General features: G+C 40.7%; 1 protein-coding gene across 9 annotated transcripts in view; it reads right to left on the minus strand.

Annotated features, from left to right (window-relative positions):
- The window catches only part of LOC142369539 (adhesion G protein-coupled receptor L3), a 215,222-nt gene that overhangs the window by 66,315 nt on the left and 132,259 nt on the right, over positions 1 to 16,648 (minus strand). For all 9 annotated transcript variants that reach the window (XM_075451891.1, XM_075451888.1, XM_075451890.1 and 6 more), the window contains 2 exons: positions 5,199 to 5,546; positions 745 to 848 (listed from right to left, as the gene is read on the minus strand). In XM_075451891.1, coding sequence (XP_075308006.1) covers positions 745 to 848; positions 5,199 to 5,546 — 452 coding nt within the window. The remainder of the gene's footprint in view (positions 1 to 744; positions 849 to 5,198; positions 5,547 to 16,648) is intronic.

Raw genomic sequence — 16,648 nt, forward strand, 5'->3', positions numbered from 1 at the left:
TTACCTCTATTTCGCTCCCCAACAGCCGTTGTCAGTCCATATCTGAAAACTGTTGTTGGTTTAATGGGCTGAGCTTTGTGCCGTTAAGTTAAACATAAGTGTTATAACATGCACGCCTCAGGGTCCTATGAGTTTAAGGCAGAACATTTTCAGCATTGCCTGCAATTCATAACCTGGAACCCATCCTCACCTTCTACTCTTCTGGCTTGATTCTATTACAGATTTAAACATAGAAAGCTTTATGTGGAGCTTTGTATAATAACTCGCCTGCGGAGGTAAAGATACAAGTCATTTGTGCTTGAGCAGTATGGAAAGCAGTAACCACTGGATCATGTTGGAGGGCAGACGGCAGCATGCATTAGCCCTTACTCACTGCAGTACATTGCATTGTGGTGTTTTGTGGCATTGGGTTTCCACTCCAACCGAAACACAAATGCACAGGCACACACAACCTTCATATTTAGTAAACTCTTTGGCAAATCAGGGATATCAATTGACCCGTTAAGGACAGACAAAGAAAAAAAAACAAAATAAAAACACAAATACTATGGTCATCTGCATGAAAGAGATATTTACACCTTGGTCTGCACTGTGAGCTTCTGTAAATGTTAGTGAAAGAAGGGTAAAAAGGTACAATTCAAAAGAGCGATTTGTGATTATTCTTGAAGAAAAAAAATAGACAAAAATGCTTTTTATTAAATGTTCTTCCTTTAGATACGTGCCATCTATCATTATTTTTTTTACCTTCTGGTTGATGATGTTGACCCAAGGGGAAGTACAGTTGCTGAAGTCAGGTCCCTGTATGTCCCAGTATCCTTCCGGGCCTATGCACAAATATGAAGCCACACCTAGAGAGGAAAATAAAAAAAAGGATTGTTGAGGACAATGTCATCACTGTTTTAACAAAGTGTCAAAGCTAAAAATACACACGTTTTCAAATGTGCGTGTTTGTGAGCCCCTCTGAACAATCTCACACTTCTCCACATCCTCTAATATGTCCAACTTCTTTTTCTCCATCACAGAGTGATACGCAGCACTTCCAGGCTCGTCAAACACAGCCCAATTCTTCTGTCTATGAAGTCCTTTACTAATTTTCAGAACTTGTCTCAAGAAACACACGTCTAAATTGATTCAATTAATGGAAGCAGTAAAACGTAATTGGACGGTTTTTATCTTAAATTGACTAATATGAAGTTGCTGTCTGCTGACTGAGATGTGGTGTGGACGCAATCAGTGTTTTACAATGTGCCAGCTGGACTTCAGCACCATGTGAAACAATGTGGCTGTTATCCGTTGAGCCTCTCTGAGCCTTTATACCTACCTTTACCTTCAACACTATTAAATGTGATATTTAACTTACAGTAAATGCATTAGCCCAACATAAAAAACAGTGGTTACCTACTATTATTTTGCACGAAATTCAATAAATGCATTTTTCTCTTGACTGATTTTCCCATGTACCTTAAACAACTTGAATCTATATTTTCACTGCTGACATCAGCGGTGCTACAGGGCCATGCTGACATTAAATTGCCCTTTCTTGTATACAGAGGGTGGGGTGTTGTTGGAAGGTGACACAGTCTGCATTAACAGATATAAATTCTGATGGACACATAATTTCCTTTCCCAGTCCATCTCAGACAGCCTCGTGTTTGATGGGCTTATAAGATAAGTGACTCTGCATATCCTCCTATATTGAAAGAGACGAGGAAGGGGCATGAAAGCGAAGAACGAGAGAGAGGGAAGGGGAGTCAGAGGAGGTTAGGGGGAGACAGAATGACAGCAAGCCAAGAGTGGTAGATGGAAGGGGAGCTCGAGGAACTTTCAAAGAGTGGCAGAGGAAGCTCACATAGCCATGTTCTGCTTGTCAGTGTCGTCTGAAGTGCGATGGCTTTGAAGAGTGCGCTAAGAGGAGGTAGGGTATGTGTTCCTCTTATCTTGCCATGTGATGGCTGTTAGTGAGGTCTCGACGGTTGCTGGTGTTGCCTATTAACGAAGACTGCATGTATGTGTGAGTTCCAGTCTGTGCGCTGATTGACAAAAATAATAGATTTTTTTAGGCTTCAAGCTGGATTTGAGCGCACTAGCGCAGAGCCTGCTCAGGAGTGCGAATAAAGTTTACATCTGTACTCACACTGAGACTATATATATGCAGGCATTGCGATTTACCAATTTGCCCTTAACACCTCATATGCATGCAAGTGGTTGTTGTGAATATGTAACATGCCTTAACGTTTTAGAGAAGAGGACATATATAGAGCTACACTCACTCACTGGTGTGTATTTCTCATTGGGATTAAAGATGAAATGCATTACTTGAGCCAGTAGAGCAGATATAATGCTATTTGAGGAAGTTGATAAATAAGAAAACAAAACCCCCCCCTCACAGTAGTTGCCTGCTTTGGCATTGTCGAGTTTCCTGCAGTGAGATGCACTGATTTCATAACTGCATCCACATTTCATAGCTCTGCTTCTCACAAGATGAGTGAATTCATTGGTGATGGTGTCAAATGTGGCTCCAATTTACTAATGTTCACAAAAAGAATTATCATTAATTATTACCTCCGCCAAGGAGGTTATGTGATCGCCCGAGTTTGTCTGTTGGTTTGTCTGGATGTCTGGATGTTCGTTCGTCTGTTCGTGCTGCAATCTTGCGACCTGCCACAAGGTGGCGCGACCTCCACAAGGTGGCGCGACCTCCACAAGGTGGCGCGACCTCCACAAGGTGGCGCGACCTCCACAAGGTGGCGCGACCTGCCACAAGGTGGCACGACCTCCACAAGGTGGCACGACCTGCCACAAGGTGGCGCAACCACAAGGTGCCAAAGCCAAACAGAGCCAAAGCCAGACAGAATGCATAGTGCGCGGATTGAATGCACATTGCGCGGATTTGCTGTCATTAGCACAACAAAAGATTGCAACGGCAAGCCAGTGTGCATAACTGCATATAGCGTGCCCAAAGCCAGACAGAATGCATAGTGTGCGGATTTACTTGCACGGCAAGCCAGTGTGCATAACTGCATATAGCGTAATAATAACGGCGAACACTGCTTCCCGACAGAACACTGCTTCCCCACAAAACATCATAATAATAATAATAATATTAATAATAATAATAATTAATAACGGCGAACACTGCTGTTCAATAATGAATAGGGAGAAGGGAATGCCTCTTCTGCTGACAGCGCCAAAGAACAAGTAGCCCACATCAGGAACGTATGTCCATACATGGCTCACTATCCACAGGTAGGTTGGCGGTTGGCGGAGGTCTGCACTCTCTGAGTGCATTTCTAGTTATTAATTATTTTCAACTTGGCACATGACTTCCTTTGGTCTTTAATAAACAGTCAGAGGTAGATTGGATTATCACACACACATATGGATGCGTTAAATTGACTTACTGAAAAATACATAAATCATGCCTTAAAAAGGCACAGTTTTCGGTTTAATCTAATTGATTCGATTTATAGTATGCAGTTTGTGTCAACACACTGTTTGTGAATATGCAATAATCCTGGTTGGCAATAAGAACTCTCATGAACATTTAAAGGTTACCTTTTGGTGAGGTCTGGGCTTAATTTTAGACACAATTGCTCCATTTCGAATCTTGTTACAATACGAACTGTTCCCTTTGATCAGCAGTTTGATTTTCAAAGTTTCTGAGGCAAAGCTTTTACATTCAAAGTAGCAAACATTGATTGCAGCTCACTGCACTCTTGGCCTCGTTCTCTTAGTATTGATAAAAAAACAGACGTGAAACCACATCTAAAGAAACAAGGGTTGGATGCTTGATAAACAAAGCACAGCAGCCCTTTCAACGAGCAAGTAACTAATCTAATCTACTGTGAGCTGAACGATAGGATATGATTTTGGGTGTGTGGTGTACTTGTTACAAGTTTCCAGACAAACGCAATTCTATGCTATCTTTAGCCCTGCATCACTGAGTAAGGAATAAAGAGAAAGGAGGGAGGACAGGAAACGAAAGAGTGAGTGCTGCAGGGGGAGTGTAAACATAAACTAAACACACCACCAACCAACAGTGAGGCGAAGAGCCTCACAGCAGACAGGCTCTCCTGAGGAGATTATTGACATCCTTTCAGACAGAGGAGAGAAGCAATATATATATATATTTCATAAGCAGAGTTCCTAAGTTTCAAGCAGAGGCATGTGTGAGATTTTGGATAATTAATCAGGAATCTTACAATGAGGATAAAAAAAGGTTGATGGTTTGTGTCATGATTCCATCTTGGAATATACTCTGTGCCACCACTGTCATTGCATGACAGAGGTGCTTATAGGACATTTTAGAGATAATGGAGATGGCCTGGTGAAAGCTGTAATGTTTATGTGCTGAGGTGAAGAATGAAGGAGGGAATGCTGATTGAAGCTTTTAGAGGTATAAGCTCCAAAGCTTCTACAAACTTTGCACACTGCAACCAAACTATCAATTGGAGAATTTCCACCCCTATACTAAATTTTACAAATAGCGAGCAAAGTGTTCGATTAACAAACAAATGAAACAAAGGGAAAAACACAGAGTTTGATTAAAGCAATCAAAGATAGTTTGGAACATGCAATGGAGGTTCACATTAACAGCAGCATGTTGACTAGTACAGAATAGCAGGAGAACTGAACCTGTTAAAGGTGAAGCTGTGAATTTCTTTGTCAATCAACCCTTTTGTACTTGGGGTCCTGAGCTTTAAAAAGTAACCAGAGCAGAGGAGTCCTGAATATGGGAAGAATAGAATTTGAAACCTGAAGGCTCGAGCTAGAGACTGAAACCTTTTCATAGTTCTTATGAGCGGAGGTGGAGGCAGCCCCCCAAACCCCCTCTGCTTTTTTTTGTCTTGCAGGAACAATTGTAGTTCATGGAAACACATTTTTAAGCTCCCTCTAGAAGGAAGCTACTTGTGATAAACTTGATTCAGGCTGATCCAGATTAAGTGGATAGTGGTTGGATGGACAATGACACACTGAATAAACATGAATAAAAAAAAAAGTTCTAAATGTTTGTCTATGAAATACAAAAATTCTTAACGGACGAATGACTGCATGACCATAATTCTGTCAAGTTGGGCTAACTTTGAGGATTATAAAAAAACTTAAAGATGTGCTGCTAATGCCCCTTAGAAAATATATCTATCTTAGTTTCAAATACCTGATTTTAATTGTAAAACAAAATAAATAAATTGCCATACCTATGGTTCCAGGTGGACAGAGTATTTTGGCTATCATTCCCTGCTTGGTCTTTGGCCAAGAGATGTCCATCATCAGAAGGGGGTTGCAGTATTCCACCCTGATATTAGGAAGCTTGGAGGAAGGTGGTCCTCTGTCATCGTAGTCTGGCTGCAAATCTTCCACGAGTGTCTGGACTGAAGTCGCATTAATTGATGTAGTCCGAGGCAACTGAGCCAGTGCAGTCGTGGTAGGCATCTTGGTAGTGATGGTTCTGGCTGTTGTTGTCATGGTAACAGTGGTAGGTCGAGTAGTGGTCCTCGTCGTTGAGGTTGTGGTATCCATGTATACCATTATGGAGGAGGACGTTTCTGGTATATTGAAAGAAGAGGAGGATAAAGATAAGGGAGATAATACAAGATTAGAATAAAGAGGAGTAAGAATAAATGGCTTCTCTTTTTCAGTGGTACTTCATTTGCATCTAAGAGGGAAATATATTTCAGTACAGCAGAAAAAAGGACAGTGCACACATGAAGAATCTATTATTCCCTCCTTTCCATGTGTCACTTTAAGAGAAGATAGTTCAAAGAGGATCAAGAGGAGCTGACAGGTGTGACTAACATGAGCGAGCATGGCGTCTAGTTTGGGACCCCCGCCGTCTAATCTAACACACACACACACGCCACGGAATGTGCAAACTTCCAGCTGTGCAGTCTAAATGTAGCTGTTGACGAGGGCATAGCTCTGCAAGTCAATTGCTGGGTTTTGTAAGTGCATGCTATTTCTGGGTCAGCTGGGACAAACTGGAAAACCCATTTCCTGAATGCGAGTCCTCCCTGTGGTTACACTCCAGGAGTTATTCGCTAATGACGCTGTTTACCTGAGCTCTTGGGGGTGAAAAGGGCAATCGTAACAACAGCACATGCAGACAATGAGATGCGCCCATATGCTGGCTCAGTTATCCTTCTCCTCCCTCTCAAATGCACATGCAGCACCTCAAGTGCCTGTCATCAATCATGCCATCTACACGCCTTATTCTCTTTCCTTTGTGCATCTGATTGGAAAACGGGGGTCCCAAATCAATTTAGTTTCAAGCTTTTTATGAAAGCGTGGACTCTGTTGAGCCATAGAGAGTCAGGGGAGACGCAGGGTGGTTAGATTTCATATAATATCTTCAAAAAGTATTTCATGACTCATTGTGCATTTGCATTGCTATTTTTACACAAAAATTATTCACAACAACATGCCTACATCTCTGTATGTGAAGATCTAATTAAAGTGTGCGGCTCAAAAGTGGACGGCTTCCTACAACCCCTTTAAATGAATGAAAGAGCACTTTCAGACAGACACACACACAATTTGGACCTTCACAAAAATACAATTTGAGATAGCTGTCGTTTCCGCCTAGTGCCCAGATACAATCAAAATGACAGAAGTGACAAATGATTCTAATCTTTGTTTGAAAGGAGAGCAAAACAAAATTTAATGAAGGTCAATTTTGCGTTGGCAGGTTTAATGGACGTCACATCCAGCAAGCTCAGACAACAGAAATCCAGTGCAATGAGATTCAATTTGCAATCGGACAATTTCTCTGTATGTTAAGGTAAAATAAGACAGCATAAATTAGTGCCGCAGTTTGGGACGCAGAGGCCCATGCAGGCCGTAATGACACCCGGCTACTATCAGCAGTCAATGCATTCCACGCTTGACAGCATTCAACGACAGCCAAGGTTGATTAAATGGTTTGCCACCTCAGCAAGAGCGGTGGCTGATTGAGCATTTGTTTTCCCTCGCTAACAAAGGGGTTTGTTGTGTTTTTGAGATCTGCGGGTATCTTGGACACTCCTGTGAAGACACTCTATCAATTAAGTGGAATTAACAAAAATCTTACTGACTTGCACTGTACAATAAAGACACGCAGAGCCTTAATTTCAAAGTATATGGTAATGAGTTACCACATTTAACAATATACGGTTGAATTACAATGGGGAAAAAAAAAGAAAAATGCTCAGTTAATGATGAACAGAAAAAACAAAATAACCAGACTTTTTCTAAACCGGTATAAAAACGCAAACATTAAAATAGGCTAGCATGAAAGTCACATGATCACACAACTGTAGCCACACAGGCACACACACACACAAACCCAGATGATTATTTTAAACTGCACCCACCAGAAGGGCTTTAAAAAGAAAATCACATTAACTCTCAAAGTATTCAGCATTTCCCACCAGCCACCCAAACATCACCATTTACATTCTAAAACCACGATCAATCAACACCATCAATCTGCTCCACAGCAGCCTGCAGCGGCAACGATCATGTGATCAGGAGGGGGAAATATCTTCAGGGACACCGGTCTACCTGTTTGATTACTTTTGAAAAATCTTATTTATGCATCTGCGTTTGAGAATAGATAATGATAATGTTAAACATTACACAGTAAAAAAAGATACCACGACGGTTCATGATGAAAAATCTGATCATGGAAATTCACCACTCATGTGAAGGTCAGCACAGGTTATAGTGCACTAGGATCAGATAAGAGCCTAAGAGATGTGCAGAGGGCCTTTAGGATAAGCAAATTACTGTCCTGGTCAGGACATGTGATTTATCTAATTAATTACCAAATTATTTGAAATTCAGTTTCATTCTTTTACGTAACCTGACTGAAGCCTGATATATGTCATACTGTAACACCCAGACTGAGCAGATTGTCTAATGCTGATAATTTATTAAACAACAAATCATTTGCAGCATGGCTGCAAAGCCCCAATTTTTGGAAGTTTCACCTAAATATTCTCACTATTATAGATTTAGCTCATTTAGATGGAACTAATAATGATTATAATAATTTACAAACTACTTTAAATGCAAAACTGAGGGGTCTAATTATTTAACTGACAACAAGACTAGCAGTAAATACAACCATTTAGGCTGAATCCTTCCAAAACAAGTGTTATACTGTGTGCTGATTAGCTTTTGTGAGGCATAAGAGTTGTTGCGAGGAGAACTGTTACCTACTTGTTATTTTGCTGTGACCACACTGACTGCTTCGCAGACTTGATTAATAGGGACCTGCTTGGAATATCATGCATTTACTTGTGCATCTTTGACATAGTTCCTCCAAGCAAACTTCAAGGGGGAGCTGTAATTTGAGCAAATGGGCATCTACGGTCCTAAGACGGGAAGTTGAGGATAATTTCTTAAAGACAAATAAAAGTATATAATTTTGATTTACACATCCTTTGGAGCTAATTATAATGACATGAATTACCATTTCCACCTCTTTGAACTTTGAAGGTTGTATGACAGTGCCGAGAAATATGAATTGCGGAAATGTCTATCACAGCATGAGGTTAATTCAAAGTCACTATGAACCACGTCTGGAATGTAATTCCATACTTCTTGATGATCCCATCGAGTCGGCAGATAAATTATCTTTCAGAATGTTCTGTCGACATACAGCATGGTAAATACACCTGCAAAGGCACACACAAGAGACAGAACAGGAGCGGAAGAGACGAGTGTCCTTGAGCGGACTTAAATGTCTTTTCCATGAGATGAGCATAGGGGGGGGAAATAAAAAAATAAAGCCAGCAGCAGACAGCAGCCACAGTCTGCAAGCACTATCGCCTTGGAGACAACACAAGGACATTTTGTTTTGCTTTGCCAGCTTTCCCAATCTATCCAATGGGTCGAACTGAAAGAGGGAGAAAAAAATTAAAATTAGCTCAAGAGCACCAGAGAGGGGAAAAAGGTCTTTGTTGTGCCCAAAGGAACTGTGCCCTTACAGGACAATTTCAATGTATCATGCATTTTTAGTTGAGAGTTTTATAATGTGTTTGGAGAACAAACACAATAACGAAACTGTAGACCACAAAGAGGACAGTACAATGTTATTACTCATGAAATGTTCTATTACTCATGCTCCTAAATAACCGTGGCCTCCGGGGGGATATATGACAATACAAACAGCTTTATTTATCCCACTATGAGCGTTTTTTCTTCTGATATAACACAATGATATAAGGCAAAGACAACACAATCTCAGAGCTCAACTTCCTCTCATTTCCTTTGATGTTTAAGAGACAAGTACATTCTCAGTAGAAAAAAAAAAGTAGATTAACATGAATAAGTGCCATTTATAAAATATTCATAATCTTCAAGCTTTAGGGCCTGAGACGTTCCTACACCAAAACCCAGAAAACTGCTCATTCATAAAAGAAAGTAGTAAACTTCTGCATGCACTCCAGCTTCCTTCTCATTGAAACACCAGCTTCACTCATCATTTACGCTCCACTTCTCCCCCCTCGCGAAACGCGTTAAGTCTGTTTCCACCACACACATTTCTTTGTGATTCATTTCAAAGCATTCATCTCTAACTAATTAGCCTCTCTCTCTGTGTTCCAGGGATCGTGGCTTCAACAATTAGATAAGCCAGCTCTACTTCGCTCCAGGAAAGAAAACTGCAATACTGTTATGAAATGGATCCGGTTTATACAACTTGCCATTTCCGCATCAAGAGCGAGCTCATGGGCTCTGGGAAACTACTGCAGACCAGAGATCAAACAAGTCTGAAAAGGCATTTTGGGAAGGGAGAAAGAGAAAAGAATCAGACAACGAAGGGACACTTCCAGCCTCGTTCTGAACCCAATTACGTCCTAATTTTAGTTTTTGAACCTTTATCCATTGTTACATCTTCAGCGGCAACTTTTACAGAATGGAAAGGGTTTGTACAGTCTTATGTGTGATGTCACCCATTAAATTTCGAAAACCCTGTTTAAAGCCTGCGCAACAGAATTTGTGGCTGCTGGGACACACATTTCTAGAGCGAGGACATCTTGAGGCTAAACTCCATGGTCATGGTTGTTAGACGGCCATAACTAGAAACTTGTGTCATTTGTCTGTTTGATACGTTAGTACTGCTTGCACTTAGCCACTCTGTCTACTTCTAATTTCACAAGATTGAATGTCTTTTCAGGTACAAGTTGCAAAAAATAGGTGAAACTGTGATGATTGAAAATGAATTGATAATGTCCCTTGTGATGCCCACATTATCCACATTATAAAAGAAATAGGTGGAAAACAAGAGGCCAGTTAAAGAAAGAGTGCAAAGCTGCAAACTTGATCAGCTCATAAGCTCACAGTGAATTCTCCAGAGAATGCTAAATTCAAACATGGGCTCAATCTGACAAAATCTGGATTTACAACAAAGGAGCGAGCTGGATACACTCCTCAAAAAGTCTAGTAAGCCTGATAAAGTTTTTTTCTGTCCAGTCCGACCCCACCACCATGACTCGGGGTGGTCGTCCACCCACCTTGAAGTCAGAAATCTCCAGCTCCAGCTCCCCATTGTGTCAAAGAATCTTTGGGCAAGACATTGAACCCCACATTCCTGCTCAAAGTTGTGTAATTTTAGATAAAAAAGAACATACACGGTTTGTAATAAGAAATGCTATGTAAGCGCTGTATGATTGTGGACCATTTACTATTCACATACAGCTTCTCCACAAAGTGTCTCGGCCTTAGGCCTGCAACAATCCAAGATGGCAGGTTGCTAGCTGTAGCCTTGCGTGTGCAGCCAAAAGTGATTGATGTTAAAAAAGGAAGAAAAAAAAAATCTTACTGAAAGGTTCAGTCAAAAAATAAAATGCCAACGTTGAGTTTCAGCAGAAGTATCTGATGCATCGTGTTGGCAATTGTTTCTATAGATTCATGTGTCCAAGTGTGACGTTAACCTTACAGAACACAAGCAAAGATCAGCTGGGTAAAAATGAATTATGACTTGTTAACCACAAGTGGTTTGTTAATTTTCAGCCAGCAGCCATGTGAGAAGTCATGGGGTTTAAATGTTATCTCTGACCAAAATTATTTACGTCTCATAAAATCCGTACCTGCCTCTTGATTTACACAGCTTATCAGGTTCTTTGTGTTTAGCTCATACAGTCCTGCCAAAATTCTACACGTAAATGGTCGGAAAATAAAATGATGAAAGAGCTGTCGTTTAATATTATCTTTTGTGGTAAGCCCAGAAATCCATCACTGTGCACAACTGGGATGTGAAAAGGTTGAAGTGGTGCTGGCGGTGGGGAGGAGGCATGGTAAATTATGCACGCATGCATCCAGTAATGCTTCGATATCATCTGACATGATGAGAACCATAATGGATGGGACCTATGTATTGTTTGGCAATTAATTTCTTTTTCCCAAGCTCTTTTCCCTGGACTTGAGAGGGCATCAATGGAGGTCAGACAGTGCTGGGAGACGTGTATGCACTGGGCTGATATGTATGCACACATGGACACGGGCCTGGGGAGCCGCTCGCTATGTTTGCATTAAATGACAGAAGAGACGAGAGCTAAGCCTGCTGGCATAGGCACTACACCCAAGGACTGTGGGCTGATCTGCTGCACAGATTTGCTGAAAATGCATGCAAAGACCAAATTAAAAGTGGTGTTTTAGCCTAATGTGCTTATCTGTGTTTGCAAAAGAAGGTTTTGCTGATTTCATTTTCAGTTAATTGCATTGGAGTCTTAAAATCCCAGATGAATATAGATTATTTAAATATGTCATGCATCTTCACACGTTTTGCATTCATACAGTACATGGAGAACTATATAAGATGTGCATTAATACCTCTCAGTCCTCTGAAATCCATATTTAGCAACTTCTAATATTCGTCTTTTCATCTTAGAAAAAACTGAAAGATGTACAGAGGAATATTGGATTCAGTTTTTGCACTAACAGCCCAATCCCAAGTCTTTCAGGCTTCCGACAAGGCCAAACATTGTCAAATCTATCCAGGGAAGCACAAGGGGGGGTAGCGAGAGGGAGGACGCGCTCCTCCAGGGTCTCACCATTTGCCAAGAAAACCTAGAGTGAGGCTTTTCAAAAGACTGTCAACCAACAATACAATGGTCCAAATGGATGGGGCGAAGCTGTGTGGAGAAAGTAACTCTGATGATAAAGAGAGTTAAAAATGCTTTAGAGGCCTCTGTTCAGAATCGCCCGGCCGATTGGTCAAAATAAATCACTTTGAGCGTGTGCGCAACCAAGCCTGTTAAATTTAATGCGGCCGTTCTTGGGGCTCTGAAGAAACTGGTTGCCAAACTCACACACAAAGATATACACAAAATCAGGAGTATGGAAAAGGAAGCACTGCACACGCTGCATTATCACATGAGATACATGAGAACGAAACTGTAATACTGTTGAAACTGACTTTTGTCTGTACACAACTAAAAAATAACTGCAGTAGCAGGAGTGAGTTCTTCAGTCCTAAAAAAAAATTCCCCCGACTTTACGTATGTTTTCCTTACATCAGTACATTCCAAGGGAGACAAATGGGTTGTTGCCTGATGAATTGCCTGCCAGTCCTCTTAACCATACAGGAGATGTGGGTGGGATTTCTAGATCAGGGTAGAGCTGCCACAGCCAGGGACGGAGGGATGAAACTCATGTGAGATTTTAAGGGGTATGACAGGTACAAAATGCTTGCTTCACTGTGAAACACTTAGAACATGGGCATGCCTGCACACATACAGAGACACGGAGGAACAGAGCTCAAATACTGTTTCTAACAAAGACCTGCCTGATTTCATTAAAAAGGGGGAAAAAATAATATTAATTAAGCTGCATCACTAACAGAGGCTTATTGTGTTGCACCACTAAAGATATTCTGTGAGAAGTATGTGTCCATGTGTTTCTTTGTGTGCACTTTTATCCTTAAGCTTGCATTCCCCACAATAAAACTGCCCTCTGCAAGAGATGTGCCAGGCATGTGATGAGTGCATAGCTTGAAAATAAGCATGTATCCTACATTACCAAGCTTCAACATCAAAAAGGACCTCATGCAGCGCAAGGCCATTTTTTTTTCTTTTATGTTTTGAGTGTAGCAGCATTTAACATGAATCACTCTGAGCTATACTATTCACAGCTTTGTAATCAAGAAAAACCTATCACAGCGAGAGGGTACCATGGGAATCTATATGATAGCTTATCAACAAAAGCAATGGCAGCTACTTGAAAGGAAGCACGTATCGTTCCTTTGGAGCAATGCAACCAGAAGTAAACAGTTTTTGCCTTTAAGAGCACACAGAGTCAGACTCGGATTATCTCCAGCGACTCTGCCAGCCTGCATTTACTGCTCAGACAGTGTTAATCAATTTAGCATGTGTCAGGCTCTTCCAAATAGAGCCAAGTTGGTCCTGAGCATTCAAAACATCGGCTGTTTCAGCATGAAGGTCGGGGTACCACGTCTGCCGCCTCCCTCCAGGCCAACAGGGCTGGCGCCGCGCCCTCGCCAGATGGCAACATGTGGCAAAATTACAGCACTGCTAGACAATTAATGTATCCATGACACCAACTGGGCTGCATCTGATCCACCGATCATGAGTCAACAAAACAATCACTCCAAATAAAAAAAAAAACACCATAGGTTATTATTATTATTATTATTATTATTATTATTATATCTCCATATGAAGGAGATATAATAATAAGGCTCAGACACAGTCTAATAATGCAGTACTAAACTAAGAAAACTGCATGTGAGTTGACACCATAGGAAGCAACAGAGTCTTTAAACTTAAGGCTTGGAGAAAATAATTTGAACAACCAAGTTAATGGAGTGAAAACTAAAGTTTTATTAGAAATTTTCTAATTCTGTAGAAAACTCCATCAGAACCAAGACATGTTGTTTAATGAATTCTACTGTTATAGCACATTGCAAAGACTACAGCACAGAGTGACATGAAAATATAGAACACAAGGCATTTACAGCTAGCTCATCTTTGCCTATGGTGATGACCAGCAACATTAACTATGATACCTGATGGTGTGATGAGCATTAACAGTGCAAAATGCATATGAAAGATGGGTCTAGCTGCAATGAACCTCCCACAAGAACGAAACCATCGTCACGTACCTTCAAATTTTGGAAATTTGGTTGTGGCTGTTAGGATTTTTTTTTAAAAAGAGACATTAGGAGCAAGACGAACATCTGACTGAATACGTTGCAATCTGTTAACGGGACCATAATTTACAAAATAATCATCTTGCTGTGTTAGAGAAGAATTTAAACGAGCAATAGAGACCATAAACCCACTATAAAAAGGTTTTCTAGTTTAATAAGAGGAGTGAAAAAAGGGAAAGCTTCTGTCTAATGCAATTTGATGTCTTTTTACAACTACAGTAGTCAGCAAGCAGGGAGCATTAAACAGAAAAAGGGATTGGGGCACTCCTGCCATAGCATCATTTCTCTAGACTTCATTTTTTGGACTTGCGGGCTACATCAGAGCCGGCAAGATGGTGCACCCATAAGTCTTTACCTAAATTACTCTTTCACTGAATAGTCTCTGAGGAAATGTTAACAAAAGGGGAAAAAGGTGCACATTTTCCAAAACATCGTGACACTAAACTGGCCCCTTTGAGAACAAATATGCAGGAAAATAGCTGTTTTTAAAACCTGTGTGACGCAGATATATGTAAATACAAAGATTTACTCTAGCCCAATTAACCTCTACAAATAAAACTATTCAATACAAATAAACGCACTTGCATCCATATAAGCAACGTTCTTATTCCTTAAAATGAACCCACTTCAGAAGTAAAAACTATTCTCTACCATTATTGCAGCTCGTATTACGTAACCCTAACCTAGCACTATTTATTATATAATGTTTTGTATCTTCTAAACCTATTTAGATATGGTTAAAGGTGCTATAATAGGTAATCATTTGGTTTGAAAGTGTTGATGATGTGAGCAACAGTCTGAAAAGGTGGATATGGAGAGCTGGGTTACGGACAGTTGAGGGACAATGATGTTCCTCAGCTGTCAGAGAATCAACAACCACCAACGAGGTCACTGTGGCCTTCGTGAAAATTTTTCATGCGCATTTCATTCGTGTTTGTTGTTCTTTTATGCTTTTGGATAATGATGGTCCAATTTATTCTCGTTGTCCTTGCACGTTCTGCACTCAATCATGAAAAGTGGTAGAGAGCTTTTATATCTACAAACTAATAGTCACTTCTAAGTACACAAATTTGTCACAAATTCAGCCAACTTAATTACCAGCGGAGGTGTAATGGAAGCACTCTCAGGTGTTGATTAGCTGTCCCTGAAAAAAGCATTTCTTTCATTTATCTCAAATATTTCTCAATTTTTCTTTTTGGCGTTGCAAAAAAAACCCAAAAAACATCACTTGTCTACTGTGTGCATCAAACACACGTTTGCTAAAAAGAAGAAGGTGGTTTTAGAATGTTTCCAGCCATTCCAAATAGCATTACCCTGTCCATGACAAATGCCCTGTAGTATGTACTGTGCCCTGGTGCTTATGGTTGGTTGCTGGCCCCAGCTGTGGGTCTGGCCCTGCCTCTGCCGCTCTGCTGCCCATATACCATGCTCCACTGGTGTGGCAGGTCAGGCATGCTCATGGGATTGGAAGCACGAGTGGAGAGAACTAGTGTTAGCCCGATCAGAGAATGACACCTCTCTGAGAGTGCTAACGAGCACTGTGATCATGACACTGGATCAGTTTTCACAAGCTCATGCAGGCAGCAAATGAGAGATGCTATTGGCTTTGGAGTCAGGTGTTCTGGCATGTTGACTCATTAAGTCACATTTTCGCCCTCAATGAATGACTTTAAATGCTTACACTGATCATATCAGTGGTTTGCTCAAGTCCGTCAGGAATACTCGCATTGGGATGTTTAAAAATCCCCATCTTGCACTCTTTTGCAGGGCTGTCATCGTTTCTGATACTTTCTGTGTCGGATATTTACAGTTTGCCGAAGCCACGTCTTGCTCTCTGATCTCTGCTCACCTCGGTGGAGTTGCAATCAAAAAAAGAACAAACGCCAGGATGCAGCTGCAAATAGAGACTAATTTGTGTGCAGTGAAGTGGTCCTATGATGTTAAATCAAACAATTTGGTTGTAATTGTCCTGGCATGTCAAAAATAGGCAACTCTGGGGACAAGTGTGTAGAAAATTCTAACACTTGCTTCACTCTGAATTGGTCTGGAAGTTGATCAAACTACTGTATATGGTTTATGATTCAGGGTCCATTCAATCATGCTTTTATTCTTTATCAATCTGTTTATCTGGCATTTATATTTGTGCTCTGACTCCATCCATCCGCTTAATGCAAAATTTTACTATCTATATTCATGCAGCAGGTTTTTTGGAGAGCAGCCTATTCTGAGCACCCAAACATTTTTCATTGGGACATTGTGGGACCATTGTGTATCACTGTTAGAAAGTGAAGGATTATTCAATACAGAAAGTACATAACACCATTTCACTCGCCTTAACTACAACAAATTATCTTATATGTAGCCGTGTATCTTCAAAACCAAACACTATAAGCATGGTTGCTGAACAAGTGAATATATTATGGGCTGTGTTGGAGTGGGACTCTGTACAAAAAAGATTTAGCAGTCAGCGAAGGAAAATATATTCACCTGGCAAGC

The sequence above is a fragment of the Odontesthes bonariensis genome, chromosome 19 (genome assembly GCF_027942865.1).
Source record: "Odontesthes bonariensis isolate fOdoBon6 chromosome 19, fOdoBon6.hap1, whole genome shotgun sequence".
Classification (NCBI taxonomy): Eukaryota; Metazoa; Chordata; class Actinopteri; order Atheriniformes; family Atherinopsidae; genus Odontesthes; species Odontesthes bonariensis.